The 19,105-nt window shown below is 43.0% G+C and overlaps 2 protein-coding genes across 2 annotated transcripts; one reads left to right on the top strand and one right to left on the bottom strand.

Annotated features, from left to right (window-relative positions):
* Positions 1-8,734: 8,734 nt before the first annotated feature.
* LOC129592107 (uncharacterized) lies at positions 8,735-10,316 on the bottom strand. Its single transcript, XM_055488072.1, has 2 exons — positions 10,136-10,316; positions 8,735-9,408 (listed from the first exon to the last, which is right to left on the bottom strand). The coding sequence occupies exons 1-2, from the start codon at positions 10,314-10,316 to the stop codon at positions 8,735-8,737; spliced, it is 855 nt and encodes a 284-aa protein (XP_055344047.1).
* Positions 10,317-13,849: 3,533 nt separating this feature from the next.
* LOC129592197 (uncharacterized) lies at positions 13,850-15,810 on the top strand. Its single transcript, XM_055488171.1, has 3 exons — positions 13,850-14,862; positions 14,969-15,130; positions 15,426-15,810. Exons 1-3 carry the CDS (start codon positions 14,053-14,055, stop codon positions 15,576-15,578), a joined length of 1,125 nt encoding a protein of 374 aa, XP_055344146.1. The 5' UTR covers positions 13,850-14,052; the 3' UTR covers positions 15,579-15,810.
* The last annotated feature ends 3,295 nt before the right edge of the window (positions 15,811-19,105 follow it).

Raw genomic sequence — 19,105 nt, 5'->3', positions numbered from 1 at the left:
CCGTTAACCTACTTTTTACTTACGAACATCCGTCTGACGTGCAATTTTATCATAACAGCATTACAGTTTTCAGTTTGGCTCTTGAGGTCCAGTCACATTAATTAGCAAGTTGCCATCGAATCCATCAAGCGGTTTCGATGACTTGCCGTGATCTAAGATGGTTGCGCTCTCATACGTCGGCATACGTATTTATACTAAAGGTTACTAGGTTAACGCGTAAAATGTCATGCGGCAACCTACATTCGAGCGTGATCATGTATTTGTTCGCGTTAGCGGTAATATTTGTGCAAAGTGCAAGCAGTCAAGTTGATAGAGATCTTCTTGTACAAGTACTGCAGTTCTGTTTTGGGCAATGAGGTACGTAACAATTAACAGAAAGTCAGTCCCAGGCAGCGAAAACCGACCGATTTATTATGCTGCGCTAAAAGTACAATGTATTAAAGTTCCCGCGTTCTACATTTTCTGATTGTAGGTTAGTTTACGGTTTACGCTAACGGTGCCCGTTATATTTCCAACGCGCGCTCATGCAGTACTACGGTAGCTGGGAAGGATTTTATGTTTTTTACATTCTGCTTATTTTTGTTGCACTTATTGTTATACAATGCTGCGTAGTAAGTTACCGTGTTGGATTATGTGTACTCGTGTTGCCTTGATAACGCCTTAACCACAAACTGTCTTGATTTGTCGAACTGTCTTGATCTGTCTTGGTTGGTTGCTACTGGTACCAGCTGGCAGCTGGTAAGGTCTTTCTACTCGTCATAACATACAACACCAATGCATGTAAGCATTTGCTTTGTTATAATCCTTTTATAAAATTTAAATGACTTAGAGCTCGAAGATTGCCAGTAATAAAGAAGCTGGTACTTAAGTAACTTTGGCGCTTGCTCTAGGCTTCACACTGCATGAGAACGCAGATGGAAATATTGCAGAAACCAAAATCTAAAAAGCAGAAAATGAAAATATCTGAAGCCGTCAAACCAGTAAAGCCAGTTGAACACCGGGCACGAAACTCACTAGGTTATTAGGTTGCGCACAAGCGACGTAATTGATATTAATCGTCACTACATTACAATGAACACACTCAGTGCTCTCAAAGAGAACTGCTTTTCATGGACCTTCATAGCCAAATACGACTGTACAGTAGGTGAGAAACTGGGAAACTTACAATTAAGGAAAGGTCAATTAGTATCACAAAGGAATCGCTACAACGCCCCCGTTTTACTTCATTAACAATACTAGCGTTAGTCCGTGGTAATGCAGCGACTGTTTTGGTTACACTTAAAGTACGACATATGATCGCGAGTGACTCCAACGATTTTGGATTTTTTTTAATGTTTAAAATTTATGCTTTTCATTAATGGAAAGCTGCGCGCACGAATTGTTGTGTACACTGGCTGATGTCTAATAAAAATGTTTTTTAACAATACACATTTTAACATTAAGGAACCCTCTTCTAAGACAGAGAACCAACACTATAAACTATAAACTTCGGAATTTAGAATGATCACCGCATCACCAAAAAGCAGTCAACCAGCGTTTACAAGGTAAACTGTCAGACACCCCCACCCAAAGGTGGTTGTATGCTTTATTATTTAACAAAAATAGTAATGTACTGTATATTATTGCTTACTCGCCACTTAAATTCCAGAGGATCGTGTGATTTACTAATTCAGTTTATTAAGATATTAACGTCTACTCTTTATTAACTTTCATTAGAATTAGTAAACACAGAAACATAAACAGACGTGTTGGGTACCGTCCATGCTGCTACGTAAACCTTCCGGACACTTTTTTTTGCTACGGCAATCGACCGTATAAAATGGTAATACTAGTACTTAGTAGTATGGATGCCAGAAGTCAGTACCCATGGGTTAGAAGAGTACGCAAAAAAGCTTGTGTACTGTGTAAACAGTCCTTTATCGGCACTATGCCTGCCTAGTCTCGTATTCCCATGCCGTTTGCTGCTTCACCATCAAAATTCATTTTTTTCATTTTATCAACAACACTCATAACAGCTGCCACTGTCACACTGCCACTGTCGCACTGCTCCATGTACCACCGAAGCCCATCTTACGGTTCCACGGTTGCTTTGATCACCAATGAAATACAGCTTTTGCCATCTCTCTTTTTTATAAAAATGTCTATCCTCTATGCCCGGACGGCTGACACTTCTGCCGGATGCCTTTGCTCTTAAACGGATTACACCGCTCACAATATCTGCCAGATGCTTTTGCCTTTTTAAGCCAATCGTCCAAAATGAGAGGACAGACAAAGTGTCTGTCGGATGTCTTCTGTTCCTTAAACTCCTTCCTTCTTTAAACTCCGTCCAAAATTTCCGGACGTTTAGGGCGCTCCGGAACGTTTTGAACGTTTTAATGATCAAACTTCCGGCGGATGTGTAGTCGTCGGGATGCTTTGGACGGTTGCACTACCAGTCGGCTTGCATCTTATGCCTACCAATTTAAAACGTAACATTTAAGTATGATATGTGGAACTGTCAACGCAAGAGATTGAATAGAAAAACTGTAAAGCTTGGCTTGAATAGTTGACCTTTTTAAACCCTGATAGTTGATCATGTTTCTTTACGGCGGTTAGCTGACCACCAACCCTCATGTGCCGAGTTGTTTATCTGTTGACGCTTCCGCACCGTTTGCTGATCATGTTCATTTTAAGGTTTAGTTTAAATAACTTCCTACCACTACCAACTACCTTCTGACGTGCGTGTGGAATGTTTTCTTATGGGATTTAACAGCATGCATTCAAATATTGTACATTATTTTGTTTTTTACTTGCTCATGTACTGCGTATATATTACGTCTTTGTTTTGCCAGAGAAATGGTAACATAGTAAACATCCCTAACCTTTTTGAATTTTGCACAAGTTCTCTTCTTTCTCCTTTATAGTTTATACTAAGCTTGCTATTGCGTTGTACCTGCCGGAGAGGATCTCCAGACAAGTGCAACGTAAGAGACATATAATATATCTGTACTCGTAAAAGAGGAAAGTTGTGTTCACTTCACGTATTGGATTAACCGACGTCATGCACGCTATACACTTGCGGGATGTCCAGATTTGATTCAGCTACTGCTCTGATTTCACTGCATTCGTAAAACGCACACGTCTCGCTCGTCCGCAATGAGTATTAATATACTTAACAAATTTTACAGATCAGCTTAATCAAAATGTGCTTATTATCAACGTTTTTGCCATTTATCGCAGCACTCTGTTTGCTATCCATCTCGTTACCAACGGATTAGCGTTGTTTTTAATCGGCAAAATTAAAGAATTGCATACCCCTTTCATTGTATACATTGTCTGGTTTCTGGTCAGCAACGTTATATATGTCTTGGTGCAGTATCCATTGGAAATTACGCGAATGACCCACCGTAAATGGCCATTATCCAGCACGGCCTGTACGATTTATCTGTATATCTATATGCTCTTCGTATTCGCAACAATTCCGGTTCATGTTCACGTTCTGATATCGATAAACCGATTGTGGGCCATCAAATTTCCCATGCATTACAAGCTGTATCATTCAAAAAAGGTCGCGGTTGTGTTGTGCGCGATCGTCTCGGTGTATGGGCATTTGTTTAACATGCCGCGAATTGTCATCGATGCTACCTTCTATCGCAAACCGGAAGATGTTTACGGCTGCATGTATACCGATGCGCCACCGTTCGTCTATTCCATCGTTAGTGAAGTAATTACCGGCACGCTGCCGGTTGTCCTGGTGTTAGCGTTATATGTGGATTTTGCCAGCAGTTATCAGCGCAGACGTTTAGCTGTGTCCAAAAGCGATACGACAGTTGACAAATCAGAAACAGCAGCGCGGATTTCTGCCGTAAGCGAAACCCATGGCGGAAGTAAAACAAAAAAAGGCCTGGAGACGTACCAGTTTAAGCTGATGCTTTGTTAACTTTAAGCATAATACTGACGTGGATACCAACAAAGCTGTGCTGGATTTCGTCGATAACGCACGTTCTGACTGCCGAACAGGATGATGTATTCTCCAAAGTGACAAAGATCTTGTACGCTCTGCAAGCTAGTTTTGATCCGGTATTGTACATGATGAGCTCGAAATGGGTTCAGCAAGAATTTCACAACTGGTGGGTTTCACAACTGGTGGGTGGGTGGGGGGCGGGCGCTTCAAAGTGGTTCGTTGGATTATGGAAATCCCCTGCTGCAAACGACAAACACGCCCTACCTAAACCAGCTTGTCGATGTATTTTTTCTTAATTAAGTGTGCACATTCGCAGCGGTTCGCTTGTGTTGTTTAGCACTGCATAAAATAGCACAAGCGAATAAATGACTTTATTATTTATGCACTATAGTACATTTACTATCTTTCGCTAATATTTACCACAAGCCGCTAACAAAAGTAGTGCACGCCAAGAGGTCTGCCGTAAATGCTAAACAGTGTTGATATTTAAATACAGATTGTTTTATTCGAGAAATGCGCAGTTTGAAACACCAAACGGTAATTAATTAAGGTAAGATGGGTCATGTTGTACTAGCACTCGATACCATGTACTCATTTTTACAGCAAAATGCAAAATATTGTCTGCATAAAATAGGTGATATCAAATCGCTATGCTGTTAATTAAACATTTTCTGCGCCTGTTGTTATTTCGTGTTGTTATTCTCATCACAGTGAAACTTGTCTGTCCGTGCCCCTAGTGCGTCATCGATTACATGGAAAGGGCACAGATAAAAGTACTCTATGTAGCTTTGTAAAATCTGTTTGTCATCGTTTTTACCGATACAGTCCAGAAATGTCGAGTACACTTACAAATTTTTAATGAATCATGGGACGTTTCACAGAATCGGCCAATACTTGTATGAAGGCGCAGTTAAGGGTTTCGGACCATTGTAGTGCCTGGTCTGCAGATATCAGCATATCCGTGAAAACGGCGAATTAACACAACATAATTATATGATACTTTTATTAACCAAAACATAAAGAATCGTCCACAAAATTATAGCGGACGAGATGTTTTCGAAACGTGCTATTTTGTTGTTGTTTTTTTTGTTGTATCTTTTTGTGTTAAAACAAGGGTTATCCCAAGCGTTGAAGCCTACGACGTAAAACCTGAGCGCAGGCGAAAGCCTCCGGGATGAAATTACATACAGGGCGGTATTTCCTGTTTTAATCCTCAAAAGTCACTACAGAGTTGGTGGGAAAAGTTTTTTAGCTTTGTTAATTTTGGTAGTATTTTGGTGAACGGTTCACAACCAAGGCTTCGGCGGGCGTCATTGCCGTTCGGATATTTCGGACGGTCAACTCTCGGTTGATTTTTCCAGCAGAGTAATTTGTTGTCCATAAAACTGTACTATGCGACACATCAGAACCAGAGATTTCATGAAAAACTTGCGAACCCAGCACTAATATAAATATATCTGACTTTAGCATCAATGTTATCTCACGTTCATGCATCTGTGCTGAACAATACTCTGTACATTGTGTACCAGGTTTTTCATCTGCGAGAAAGTGGAAAACAAGGCAAACACCTTTAATTTTGCACAAGTTTTCCCCCTCGTAATGTTTTCTAAGGATGTTGTCGCGTGCTTCCTGTTGCAGAGGATCTCCCAGACCAGTGCAATATAAGAGGCACGCAAACGGAAAAATTGTTATACGCACCTCACGCAAAGATTTGCCGGCAGCGGATACATAACCTGATTCAACTACTGCTCCGATTTCACGGTATTCCTAGGAAGTGCACGTTTTGTTGCGTCTGAGATGAATGCCAGTGCAAGCTTAAACAATTCCACAGCTCATAATGACCAAAATGAATTTGCTATCAACAATTTTGCCATTTATCGCAGCATCCTCTTTATCATCCATTTGATTACAAATGGCTTGACGCTGATTCTTATTTGCAAAATTAAAGAACTGCACACTCCTTTCATCGTATACATTGTCTGGCTTTTGTTCAGCAACATTATTTATGTCTTGGTGCAATATCCATTGGAAATTACGCGAATGACCCACCGCACATGGCCATTATCCAGCACAGCCTGCACAGTTTACCTGTACATGCTCTTCGTGTTCGCAACAGTTCCGGTTCATGTTCACGTGTTGATTTCGGTAAACCGCTTGTGGGCCATTAAATTCCCGATGCATTACAAAATGCACCATTCTACAAAGGTCGCGGTAGCGTTGTGCGCGATTGTATCCGTGTATGGGCACTTGTTCAATATGCCGCGAATTGTCATAGATGCTGACTTTTATCGCAAACCAGAAGGTGTTTACGGCTGCGTGTATACCGATAAACCACCGTTCGTCTATTCCATCGTTAGTGAAGTAATTACCGGCACGTTGCCGGTTGTCCTGGTGTTAGCGTTATATGTGGATTTTGCACGCAGTTATCGGCGGAGATGTTTAGCGGTTTCCAGGGCCAATTCCGTAGTTGAATTATCAGTGGTTGTTGCACGGATGCCTACTACAAGCGAGATCCATGGCGGAAGTAGAACCAAAAGAGGCCTGGAAACGTATCAGTTTAAACTAATGACCTTATTGACATTAAGCATCATATTAACATGGATACCAACAAAGCTGTACTGGATTTCGTCGATAACGCACGTTCTAACTGCCGAACAGGACGATGTGTTCTCCAAAGTGACAAAGGTCTTGTATGCTCTGCAAGCTAGCTTCGATCCGGTTTTGTACATGATGAGCTCGAAATGGATGCAACATCGGTTCAAGAACTGGTTAGCTTCCCTGAGACGCTTCAAAAGCATTCGTTGGATTATGAAATTACTCTGCTGCAAACGACAAATACGTCCTATGTAACCACTCCTCTATTTTTCTGGTCACACTTCCTTTTGGCGAAATTAAGTTAGGTGTCCGTCCATGTTAACGAAACGTGCTTTGCCATAATTCTCTTTGCTAATTGTAAAGGGCTGCATGACACAAGCTGCGACCCAACATGTGTTTATCGAGGCGCAAAGAATAATAAAAATTGCACGCCAAAATTTCGATTGCATACTGTAGTCGTAACTTTCCGGTGCAGAACTTGTTTGCCTAGAAATGTGCAGCGCTGCAACCTTAGCAAACAAATACGCTTTAACTTTCTCATATTACGCGCCTGTCATTGTTCTCTTTAATTTTTCATCAAGAGGTAGCGTTAACTCTCTACTACACCTACACTGCGCATTGTCAGCCGCACTCCATTATGCATGCAATGCCATGTATCTTTTAGCAAATGCGTCATTAGTTTTCCTGGGAAAGTTACCAGATGAACTGGTTTCATTTCTGCAAAAGCTGTTTGTTATTGTTTTGTCAATGATCCGGTCCGAAAACTGCGAGTAAACTGACAAATTTTTAATGGAACAAAAAATAATTTCAGAAACGGTCAACATTTACACAATGCGATAGCAAGGGTGCGAGGAGGCAGGAGCGAAGGTTGCTACTGGCACCCGATCTCCCGCATAAGTAAAAGTGCGCAGGGTGCGCTACAGTGATACAGTATTGTACACGTTTTGCACTATCCTACGCTTGTTTTATACCGTGGCTCTACTTTCTTGTCTCGAAGAAAACAATTTGAAACATAGCCAGTTCGCATGATTCATACATCAACAGAAATGACGATTCACGTGAAATATCGTACGTTGTTGTTTCTGTGTGTTACAGACTAATGGCTAAATATTTTGGTAAATATGTAGATACGGTAACGAGCAAAAATCTCACGAAATCTTCACTAAGAACGCAGAGGCCGCATTTAGGATGTAAAGCCTTTACTGACCTGCTTTGTTGCTAATACTGTCCAGCTATTGTACTAATTATTGTTTTCATACGTCAGTAAAATACGCGTATGCAGTAATGATAAAGACTGATTTACAAGTATGTACATACTGTACAGATACAGAGCAGGCTCAAAACTAAAATCATCTGGTGCGACAAGACACCCTAGTCGCAAAAAAGTACTAAAAAAATATATTCGATGACCTAGCCTGCATTGTTCAAAAACTACTTCACGTGCGTAATGCTATAACTCTTCACCAAATAGTAACCTACGTACGACAATGGCACCGCAAAACTAACGCCCATCTCTAGATCCAAAGCAACCGTCCACGGCCAGCTGCGTTGGGTGCGACCGTCACGTCGTTTAATTTCTTCCGCAGCGTTTACCCTCTTTTTACGTATAACTTTAATAAGATCAACCTAAGGAATATTTGTCATAGTAAAACGTCTATCACGCCAGCTGCCTGTACAGTCACCACCAGTTCTTTTAAGAATAAAGATTAGTCACGGTCGAAAAGGAAAGAAAGCCACACTGCCACAGTATAAGGTCAGGTTTTGATGGGGCCCTTCCGCGTCACCCCATTCGTTGCGCTGCTCACTAAGCGCTCAGTTTGTATACGTGCGCTCACAGTACGCAAAACCAAGGTGTTATCATCAGCTATCGTAGAACAGCAATGCTGAATAGCGAAAGATTTTATTGTCTTGTCCAAACAAATTGCCAGCCATGGCGACATGGTAAAACCTACAAGCAAACGGTTTCACGACAGACGTTATGCGTAGTTCATAATGGTTTATTATGCTTGCTGTATTAAAGGAGCGCCCCAGCATATAAACTTCAACAACAGTTTTTTTGCGGTGGTCCAACAGCGATGCACTTTACAGCAGTTTTGTTTTGTAAATTGAAGCTTTTGGATAGGGAGGCAGTTAAGGAATGTCATTGTCGAATTAAATATGTCGGAACTGGTACGGAACAGAACGAAAAACTGCATACTAACCTAACCATGGCAGCATGGAAATAGAGGACGACGTGGTTCCATACAGAATGGGATTTTTGTTCACCAGGCTAAACAAATCGATTGGGAAGTTGGTCAGCACAAAGGTCAAACACGAATAAAGCGCTACAGCTGTCACATGAGATTCCAGTTTCCGCTGCCGGATTCTCCTCGTTTGTCCAGCAGGATCGTGATGCTCAATGCGTCGTCTTGTCAGGATGACCTTGGCGTATACCGCCAAATAACAAATAAGCAATACGGCGGTATTAAAAATGGGCGCGGCAGTCCGGATGAAGATGTGATAGCGGATAGAGTATGCGATTCCCGCCATATTGCACCGGTTGTTACTGGGGTTATATGCATAATCCCCGGCAATACCAAATACCGGCCAGATGGCGAAGAGTAGGGAGAGAGTCCAGGGAATGAGCACGAAGAGGACAATCATCCTGCGGGTGTGGACTAGATGGTTCCATTTGCAGATGACAACGACAAAACGGTTAAGAGCCAGGGAGACGTGGGCCAACGGGGATGCGTTGGTAACTAGAAGCGTACTGAAGCCGATCAGACGGCATAAGGGGATAAACTGAGCGCTGGCGAGGAAATTAGGATAACCCACGATGGTGCTGTATGCGTTCCAGGGAGCAGCTAATAGGCTGATACACAAACTAGTTCCTGGAAAAAAATTTATATCGTGGAGATATTGATCAGAATCCTCAACGTAGAAAAGAAATTTATCGCAAGATAAGTGTGTTTAAGATTTTATTTTTGTTATATACGTACATAGCAGCTATTCATGTTCGTGCGCCATGTTCATTTGCATTCCAAATTCGATTCGGCATCCCTTACATACTACATACTACGGATACATTACTAGAGCAGAAATCGGCTTGCGCTAAGGAGATTTACTTTGTAATTAATGCTCGGAATTGTAATCTAATAAATACTATTGTTTTAATTCACAGTTAACTTTTGGGTAGGATACAGTGATACAGTCTGCATTCTTAAAATAAAATTTGTAATAGTTTAAGAAATACATATTTTGAACAACAAACCGATGAATGCTTGCTTACGTAAAAAGAGACACCAGCAGGGTTTTTTTTGCTAATCTCCTGCACTCAACTTGCACTCACAGCGTTCTCGGCAGCAAAGCAACGGAAAAACGTTCTCGGTAAACTACCAAATGCCCGACATCTCTTCTTCTGCATTCGTAGCGTACTTTGCATAATAATGCGCATTTATTCTGTCGTTAGCCGCGAATCAAAAAAATTGTCGTTTAACGGTAAGTACAATTAATTCTAAAGATCACGCGAGTACATAAATAAACTGACCGTAAACTTGCAAGAAAAAGAATCAGATGGTGAGCAGCTATTGTTTTCTTAAACACTCGTTTACAATTTACCCGAAAGACTGATGAAGAGTGGGTCCGTTGAAGAGTAAGAAGTAGTTCGTTTGATGGCTAAAATATATAGACATATCAAACTACCCGCGCAGCCAATTATACCCGTGATAACGAAAAACCATCCAAAATTACTTGGCTCAGCATACAAAAACCCAGTTGTACGGTTTGCTGAATTATTCATGTTTTTAGGCGGTGCATCTGTAACAGCCGAAAAGTTGCACTATGGGTTACCTCAGCAGACAGATTAATTCTGACGCAGCGCATTCGGCAGTTTATATTCGGGCCAAACCAACACCCATTATAATTATTAGACACCGTGATTGGACTCATTTAAGCAAAATGGAACAGTAACCAATTGCCGCATTTTCCTGCGTAAGCAGCTCAGACATCACACGGGCCTGCAGCCAGGGAAAAGACGAACAAAAATGAAAACAGGGTTTCAATTAAAGGCGTGTTTACGCAGGGTGTGCCGGTGCTTTGATTTACTTTGTTATTTGTCATACTGTTTCCCCGTCTGAGCAATTCGCGGGTACAAATGTACTCATGCAGTTACAACTTACAAGGTACCGGATACGTGTGCCGCGAAGCGTATAAGCTGGTGATGCACAAGTAATGAGCATTCCGTCACAAATACGTTGCATGTTGAATTTACCAAATCTTGGCATTTTTTGCCTCCTATTTCCTTCAGGGCATCCAAATTATTGCGGTTAAAGGGATGCAAGTTATTATACAAAACCAGCAATATTACCTTTGTGTTTCCTGGAAATTTCCCACTTAGCCGGCGGCATCGGGAAGGCTGCACCTTCCTTCTCGTTGAACCGAAATAAGCCCGGAAAAATAATTATGGATATTGATTTAACCTATCCATTTTGTTCCTGCCATGACCTTAAAGCTGTTTCCTAGCTTTAGATAATGTAGATGAAGTCGCGCTTACAGGGCATCGACGAACGACGTTTTTAAAACTGACTGTATACTGTGGGTTTCGTAGCCAGCACTCAACAGCACAGTGCAATCCCAGAAAATGCAAAAGATTTACAGATCAGCAAAACATTGTACAGCTTATATTTTGGTGGTTTGTCAAATGTATGGTCACTTTCAAGTAGGAGTCCGAGTACGTAATTACATCTTCCGCAGGACTTATGAAACTTTGACTATTGCCTGGTAGACCGCTTCATTTCTTGTGCGTACAGTGGATTCAGATACACAGCATTATTACGCGCCGCTGTTGGAAAAACTGAAATGCTTGTAATACTGCTTTATACAGGCTCTCACAGAGTTTCACAAAAAGTTATACATACCAGTGTCATTAATTACTGATGTGTACTTCGATTTACTGAAGTACGTAATTTTGTTACAGCATGCCCGCAGAGTCAACACTTACAAGCTGCTAAGTCTGCGAAGAATGATTATCGTCGATGCATTGCAGTGTGACTGCGATTGCGGTGTTTGCCAAATTAACCATACAAGTTCACAACTAAGGACAAAATAATATAGAAGGTTATTCTTAATCGTCCAGTTAAAATAAACTGAACATGACAGTCAAAGAAATCAAACACCGATAACCATTAAATAGGTATACCTTGTCTGCATTAATCGCGCTCGCACAGATAATGCGTTCACGGCACTTTTAAGTCAGTCTGTATTCGCTTCAACTCCTCATCCATTTTTATACGTAAGAAAATGTTCGACCACAGCGACACTCGGTCCTCCTGCGCCGATCCGCAGTCCAGCACCATTTTATACCGGCAGTTCCAGCGGCTCTCGCCTTGGTTAACTTTTGCCGGATTGTACCCATGGCACAAAACAACATCCAGGGTACAATGTTCTCTACAATGGCTGTTGTTCATTATTTTTTCTCTCTTGATGATCGCGTCCGCACTGGAGCGTCTCATCTTCACCTGCATCCACCACCTCGATGTGCAGAATCCCGTCGGTCTGGCCGCGGAACTGCGGTTAGCGACCATGGTGTGCTTTCGCTGGTCGGTCGCCATTTTAGTACCGTTGTGCTCCTACAAAACACGCCAGCTGGAAGGCGTGGTCCGTCTTATTTCGCCATTATGTAGCGATGTCTTCGTCAAGCAACCCTGGAGAGACTACAAAACCGGGGTCACCGCTTTGTCGGTCGTACTGACGACATGCTTTTTCGGTTACTTTATCGCCGGTAGCTGTTTCTGGCTGCTGGATGTCATCCGTAACCCGCACACAATCCCGGAGTTTATCTATTCATTGTTTTTATTGATTGCACGAATCTCCGGGATGCATATTCGGATGATGTTCCATGTTGTCGTCATGCTCTTGATAACGGTGGTGGGATTGCAGTTTTCGGTGTTTTGTAAAAATCTAAAGCGGACCATTCGCAGTAACGTAACTACGGCGGCGAAGGAGCAGCAGATTCGGGAGATTTTGAATAATCACCTGGCTTTGTCCAAAGCTGTGGAAACGATGAATAAAATCCTGTCGCCACTGCTCTTGGTCACTGTACCGTTTGATCTGGCTATGACGATTTTTCTCTACGCGCATGTGTTCGACGGGTCGAAGATCGCTGATGAACTGGCGTATGAGTTATTAAAATCGTCGCCGGTCTTATCGAGCATTTTGTGTGCGTTTGATTTATCGTGGATGACGTTTGTTCTGTTCGGGCCGCTGGCGGCATCGGCTTACCTGAAGTTAAAAGTATATTTTATCAAATTGCGTAAATTATTCCATGTATATACATGTTACTCCAGGTTAAAAGAAATTTTTAATTTGTGTGTGTTAAGGCTGAACGAATAGTTAAAGAAATCGTGTACTTCATTGGATACGAAGAAGCGGATTTCAAGTTTAAACAAGAGCTAACAAAAAGAGCAGCTGCAATCAAGGATTTCCCACCGATCATTACACTGGGAAATATCACCACTTTGGATAGGAACGTGTTTCTTATGGTAATGCTTTTAATTCACCAACGCGAACGGCATTTTACAACAGTCTACTGAGTAGTACGAAAATTTCTCATTTCCAAATGCTTCCTCGACAGGTGTTAGGCATTCTTGGGACATATCTCTTCATCATTTTGGAAGTATCGCAATGGCATCCACATGTGACGGAACTGGTTGATACCGACCATAACAATTTTACCAGAAATGAACATAAGTTGCATCATCAAAATAAATTTTTAATGCGGTGGTTGCTGCTATAAGAGGCTAGTACCATGGAATTACTCTGAAAAGTGGAAAATACCATGGAATTACAGTACCCGGAGAAATAAACTTACGTTACAGAATTTTAAAGTTACAGAATCCTCGTATCTCTTCATATGGACACTGATTACTTTTAAATGATGGGCACAACTTCACTCAAATGCGGCTTTCGTGCACTCGGAGTATATATGTAGTGGATTAATGCTATAAAAATCTTAGCATAAGGAATTTCTGAAATCGTTTGACAAAACGAAGTGATCAGTAATTTCAAATATATAGTACGGCACCAAAAAGTTCAGTCACGCATGAATACCGAACAATTCACTATACATATACATAGATCTGACAGCATACTTGTTCACGTTGATTTGTGACTGCTTGATAAGATCCAAGACATGCCGCTAAAACAACTTCTGCATAGAGAATCCAATACAAACACCGATAATATTTTACGATCTATTCATTTATGTGCAAACAACGCTAACACCTTATAACAGTTTTCTGTGGCTGTTTTAAGTAAAACGCGAAACAACAGTAATGGCGTGTCACGACTGCGAAAGCGTGGACATCATCTTGTCCAGATCCGATTGGAAATCGAACCCCACGTTGTACCAACAATTCCGACGCTTGTCCCCGTTCTTAACCTTAGCCGGACTTTATCGATGGCCCAAGAAATGCACACGCTGCGCTAAAATACAATCGTTTCTATCATGGAGTCCGTGTATCTTGCTGTTTCTCTTAATGGTTTCCTCCGCACTGGAGCGTCTCATTGTCACCTGTATAGATGACCTCGGGAAACACAACACGGCGGGATTTGCCGGTCAGCTGCGTTTAGTCACAATGGCGTGTTTCCGTTTATCAGCTGCCATCACAATACCGCTTAGCTTCTACAAAACGCGCAAACTAGACGCCGTGATTCGTACCATTTCCGTCTTATGTGACGATGTGTTTAACCAGCAACCTTGGAGAAATTACAAGACCATACTGGCTTCCATTTTGGCAATGCTCGCAGCGTATTTCTTTGGTTTCTTTATCTTATGCAGCAGTTTCTGGTTGATGGATGTCATAGTTTATCAGCACACGTGGCAAACCCTTACGTACTCGTTTTTCTTGCTGCTAACACGCATTGCGGCCATGCATATTCGAATGATGTTCTACGTACTGGTGACCTCGGTGACCACGGTTATTGGGTTGCAGTACACCGTTTACTGCAAGAAACTGAAGACCTTGTTTCGCGACAAGCATTCGTGTGAAATAAAAGAGCTCAAGTTACGACAGATTTTGGGTGATCATCGTGCGTTGTCGCAAGCTGTGGAGACGCTGAATAAGATTCTGTCACCAATCTTGTTAGTGACGGTTGCGCTGGATTTAGCGGTGACCATTTTTATTTGTGCGCATGTGTTCGACGGGTCGACAGTCGCCGATAGGTTGGTGTATGGAAAGTTGACGCACTCGTCCGCGTTATCAACTGTTGTCTGCGCGCTGGATTTGACATGGATGATGTGTGTGCTGTTCGGACCGATTGTGACGTGCGCTTACCTAAACCAGCAGGTGGGTTTTTTGTTGTTATAAAATATCTCTGTACTTGTTGATGCGTATGATTATTTAAACCGTGTGAGTTGGATGCATTTAATTCACATTTAATGCTGATATCCAGGGAGAGCGGTTAGTGAAGCCCATAATGCTGTTCGTCGGGCACGAAAACCAGGAGTGTCAGTTTAAACACGAACTAACCAACAAAGCCACGGCAATTAAAGACTTCCCGCCGGTACTAACGCTATGGAATGTCATTGCTCTGGACAGGAATGTCTTTCTTGTGGTATGTACGAGGAATGCCTTTCTTGTGGTCTTTCTTGTATGTATGTCTTTCTTATGGTTGTGGTATGTCTTTCGTATTTTACAAACAATGACATTTCTCTGTTCATTATTCTGTCTTGCTACTGTTACACGCCTTTTTGGCCGAAAATACGATAAATGATACAACACGTACTCGTACTTAAGTAGTAGAAGTACGCTTCGAACTGATCATGGTTTTCTCGTTCTTGTGACAGATATACAGTATACGTGAGTCTACGCGATTTGTTTACAGTTTTAATATACGTACTCCTTTGTAGGTGTTGGGCGTGCTTGGGACTTATCTGTTCATTATTTTGGAGATATCCCAGCGATATGAAAACATTACTGGTTTGGCTGAGCTTGTCAATGATACTAGTCTGAAAAATCAGACCCATCGGTACAATAATGTTATTTTGACGCGTTGGCTGTGAAGCAAAAATGTATAATATGTTTAACATATAAAACAGTTACCGCAGGTGGCGCAATTGGAAACATTATTATGTGGTACAAAGGGTTTGTGTACATGATGGGTATACTGTATACATAGTATCATTTGTGTGATTTACGGTAACCCTTCACAGATTTTGCTAGAACTGTTTTATGCAGCCTTAATTCATACATTTTGCTGTACTCTGGTTAACCACACAACATTGTTTTTTACAAGCTCGCGTGGGAACCGAAACATTTTTTATTTTCTTGATCCAGACTGCAGGATACTGTAGAAACTGTGGGCGCATAAAATTATCATGTGCAGAAAAGAAGGTTTTTCGAGAAAAGGTCAACCTGCGACAACGTACTTTGATACTTGTACAAATGGAGTATGACACTTTTAACCTGTTGGAAGCACTGCATAGCTCGGGACTGCATCTTGTTAGAATAAAACTTTGGAAAGCGCAACCTGTGCCATAATAATGATATACTAGAACATAAAACGACCTCACCTTTACTGGCGAGAAGCGTAAAGCGTATTAGCATCCCGTTGACGAGTTACTCGTAACAGTGCTAGGAATAATGCTCTCTGCTGAAGGACCATCACAAACTTTGCGAGTGCGAAAACAATGTACTGAATCTGGTTGTGCGACTTTAAAATATTCTGGAATTCAGACATTCTTTTCCTAAGTCTTTAGGTCTTTGTAACAGGCGAGCGCGAGGAGATCACGAGTGCACTTTATTGACAAATAAAGGGGGAACAATGCTGCGTAATAGCAGGAAAGCAAGAACAAAGCACTGATGGCTAAATAGCAAGTGATGCTGAAAGTGGTTCTTGAGCGTCTGATGGCGTGAAAGAAGCAACTGGCGGCAACCACGTGCTGTGTGCCATCAGCTGTGTGATGATGCGCAGACTGGACTCAATCCAACGCGAGCGTATGAACGCTGAGTCATACTGCGAGAGAGGAACGAGAGAGCAAGTGTGGCTCAGTGTATGCGCTGCGTATATCCACTTCAGCGGATGAGTGCAGTGCAGCAGCACGCGTACGTACAGCGAGAGAGGCGATAACGGCATGCAATGGGTGCAAGTACGTCCTGTGTGGACTGTACGCACCAGGCGCAGTCGTACGCCTCTGACATCTGTTGGGGGTAGGCAACTCATGTCCACGGAGAAATTTTCTTGCCGGTGACGCTGTCCAATTGGCCGGTGCTGTTGCGGGCAAGTGGTCATCGCCATCGGGGATTTATTAAGGGGGTGCAGGTCGAGTGTTCTAACCCGGTCTGCCTAGGATGTTCCATTAGAGACATGGGGAAGCAGGTCGCGGCGGAGTCGTTGGAGTGGCGGCCAAATCACCGTCGCTGTTCCTCTTCAGGGAATGGCAGCACGTTCAAGACGCGCGTAGTCGTGGTCACCGGTGAATCGGCTGGTTTACCCGATATCGTCCGGGGGAGACTGCGGTTGGACTCCAAGTACAGGTTCCTAGTCCCTGTAGGTCTGGGTTCAAACGGAGAATCCGGTTGGGCTACCACGTAACTCTTGCTGACTTCATCCATTCTCCCAGGTCGATTTAGCGTTGGTCGGCCGCCGTGTGTCTAGTCGACCGGTGTGGTCGGCTAAGGAAGCTAATTAAGAATTGGTCATCTGGCTGTCGTTTCCAAAACTGACCTGTGTGGTCGGCTTGCACAACCCACCTGTGTGGTTGGCTGATGCAGCTTTGTCCTCAATGTCTCCCAGTTATGGATAGAGTACAAGGTCGACCTTTGTGGCCGGCTCAAGTACACATAGTCACCTCCGAGTTCTTGCGCTGTTGGCGACTCGGCCGAGGGATTTCCGCTGTTCACACTGGTGAAGGCTGCTCGGCTACCCGGTTCCGAGGTTGGCCACGGATGCTTGGCAAACATGACGATGAACACGCAGCGACGTATTCCACGCCATGTTAGCGTAATCCTTTCGGTCTATACTCCGGAGTCGGTTGGCCGGAGTAATTTTCATAGCCGGTCGTGGTTAATGGCGTAATCTGTACCATGTAACTATCGGTCGGCTCCATGTAACGCGGATTGGGGCTTCTGTTGGCTCCGATGGTCGCAGAACGTGGTTGGCGATCTGCTATGTTAGCTGATGATCGTGATTCACGATTTGCTATTTTCGGCCGGGGCGTCTGTTGGCTTCCGGTCGTAGCAGATGTGGTTCGCGATCTGCCGGTGTGCCTGATGTTCTCCAAGGGGAAGACGTCGGAACGGTCGGTGTTAGGCTACAGTTCTATCCGAAGTGGATTTCTAGTCGTTGCGTACGTAGTCCGGAAGGATCCGTGGGATCGAGTTCGGATCATCTTCTGGGTCTGCAAGTTGCCGGGCCACTCCGTTGAGACATCTCGACGGTATCATCCGTTTCCTGGCCGGGGCGATCCGTTCTGCCCTTCCTCGATTCCTTGACCGCCTGTTTTCGGAGTCTGAGCGCGTACGGTCGAGTCGAGTCGGTTGAGGACGGCTGGCTTTTGTCCTGACCGGCGCACCGGAGCGAGTACTTTCCGATCGTGTTCGCACGCCGAGAGTAGTCCTTGTTGACCTTCTTGGCGTATTCGTTCTCTCGGGAGTTGGACATTGTGGTCGAGTCAGGTCGGCTCTGATGGAGCCTTAAAGGTTTTATCAGTAAAAAGAAAGTTGAACAATATTCTGTGTGAAGGTTGTTCGGTAAAATCAGGAACGTCTTTTTGGTTCAGGAACTTCCGAGGGTCAGGAACGTCCGATGATATGTTGTTATTGTTGTTGATGTGTCTGTTGATGACTCAGTACGCAAGGTGTTAATATACAGTACAATGGTACAGTACAGTACGTAATAGTAGTACGGTGTAGTACGTCCTATATTACTGTGCTGACCAGTCTGACGTAACAGGTTAAGTGGTCTTGCACTTCTGCCTACGTCACAGAATGCGAGCCGCGTGCAAAATTTATAAAAAACGATGAATCACCGTCACGCCTATGTTAAGCTATGGGAACTTTCCCCTGCACTCTGATTGGCTGCCTCTTAAGTACTGATAAGCGGTCGTTATGACGTCACAAGAAAGTTCAAGAATTTTCGCGCTATTTCCCGCGAGAAAAACAAATTATTTTTGGTCGGCTAGAAAGTTTATTTAGTCGAATTTTCGAGTTTTTATCCGTCAGAAATTATTTTTAATAATTAAGAAAATTTTCTGGTGGTCGAAACACCGTTAGAAATCGAAAATAAGAGAATTTCCGACCTGTTGCCGGTTAGCCTTTGTTTAACTGTCTAGACAGGTTCGTTGACCTAGCAGGTCGGTTCTCGACTAAAAGCAAAATTCCAAGTCGGTTTCTCCGTCGAAAATTACTTTTTCGGCGTTAGAAAGTTTAAATTTACGGATAGAAATTGTTTTCTACCGCTGGAAAGTAAAAAGCCGACCTAGTTTCGGCCAAAATCGACCTACAACCGTGACTTTACCAGTGTCGGTGTCGGTGTCGGTTCCGGTCGATTTCCTCCGTCCGAGGTCGGAAATCCGTCACTTCCGAGCTG

This window comes from Paramacrobiotus metropolitanus, unplaced genomic scaffold (genome assembly GCF_019649055.1).
Source record: "Paramacrobiotus metropolitanus isolate TYO unplaced genomic scaffold, Prichtersi_v1.0 Parri_scaffold0000050, whole genome shotgun sequence".
NCBI lineage: Eukaryota > Metazoa > Tardigrada > Eutardigrada > Parachela > Macrobiotidae > Paramacrobiotus > Paramacrobiotus metropolitanus.
Note: the sequence above shows the minus strand (reverse complement) of the source record. Positions and strands in the feature narration are given on the sequence as shown.

Bases quoted from the DNA above. Each gene is read 5' to 3' on its own strand.
- LOC129592107 (XM_055488072.1), bottom strand. From the start codon at position 10,316: ATGAATAATTCAGCAAACCGTACAACTGGGTTTTTGTATGCTGAGCCA. The intron at 9,409-10,135 runs GTAAATTGTAAA...ATTTTTTTCCAG, and splicing joins ACTCTTCATCAGTCTTTCGG to GAACTAGTTTGTGTATCAGC.
- LOC129592197 (XM_055488171.1), top strand. From the start codon at position 14,053: ATGGTTTCCTCCGCACTGGAGCGTCTCATTGTCACCTGTATAGATGAC. The intron at 14,863-14,968 runs GTGGGTTTTTTG...GCTGATATCCAG, and splicing joins GCGCTTACCTAAACCAGCAG to GGAGAGCGGTTAGTGAAGCC. The intron at 15,131-15,425 runs GTATGTACGAGG...ACTCCTTTGTAG, and splicing joins ACAGGAATGTCTTTCTTGTG to GTGTTGGGCGTGCTTGGGAC.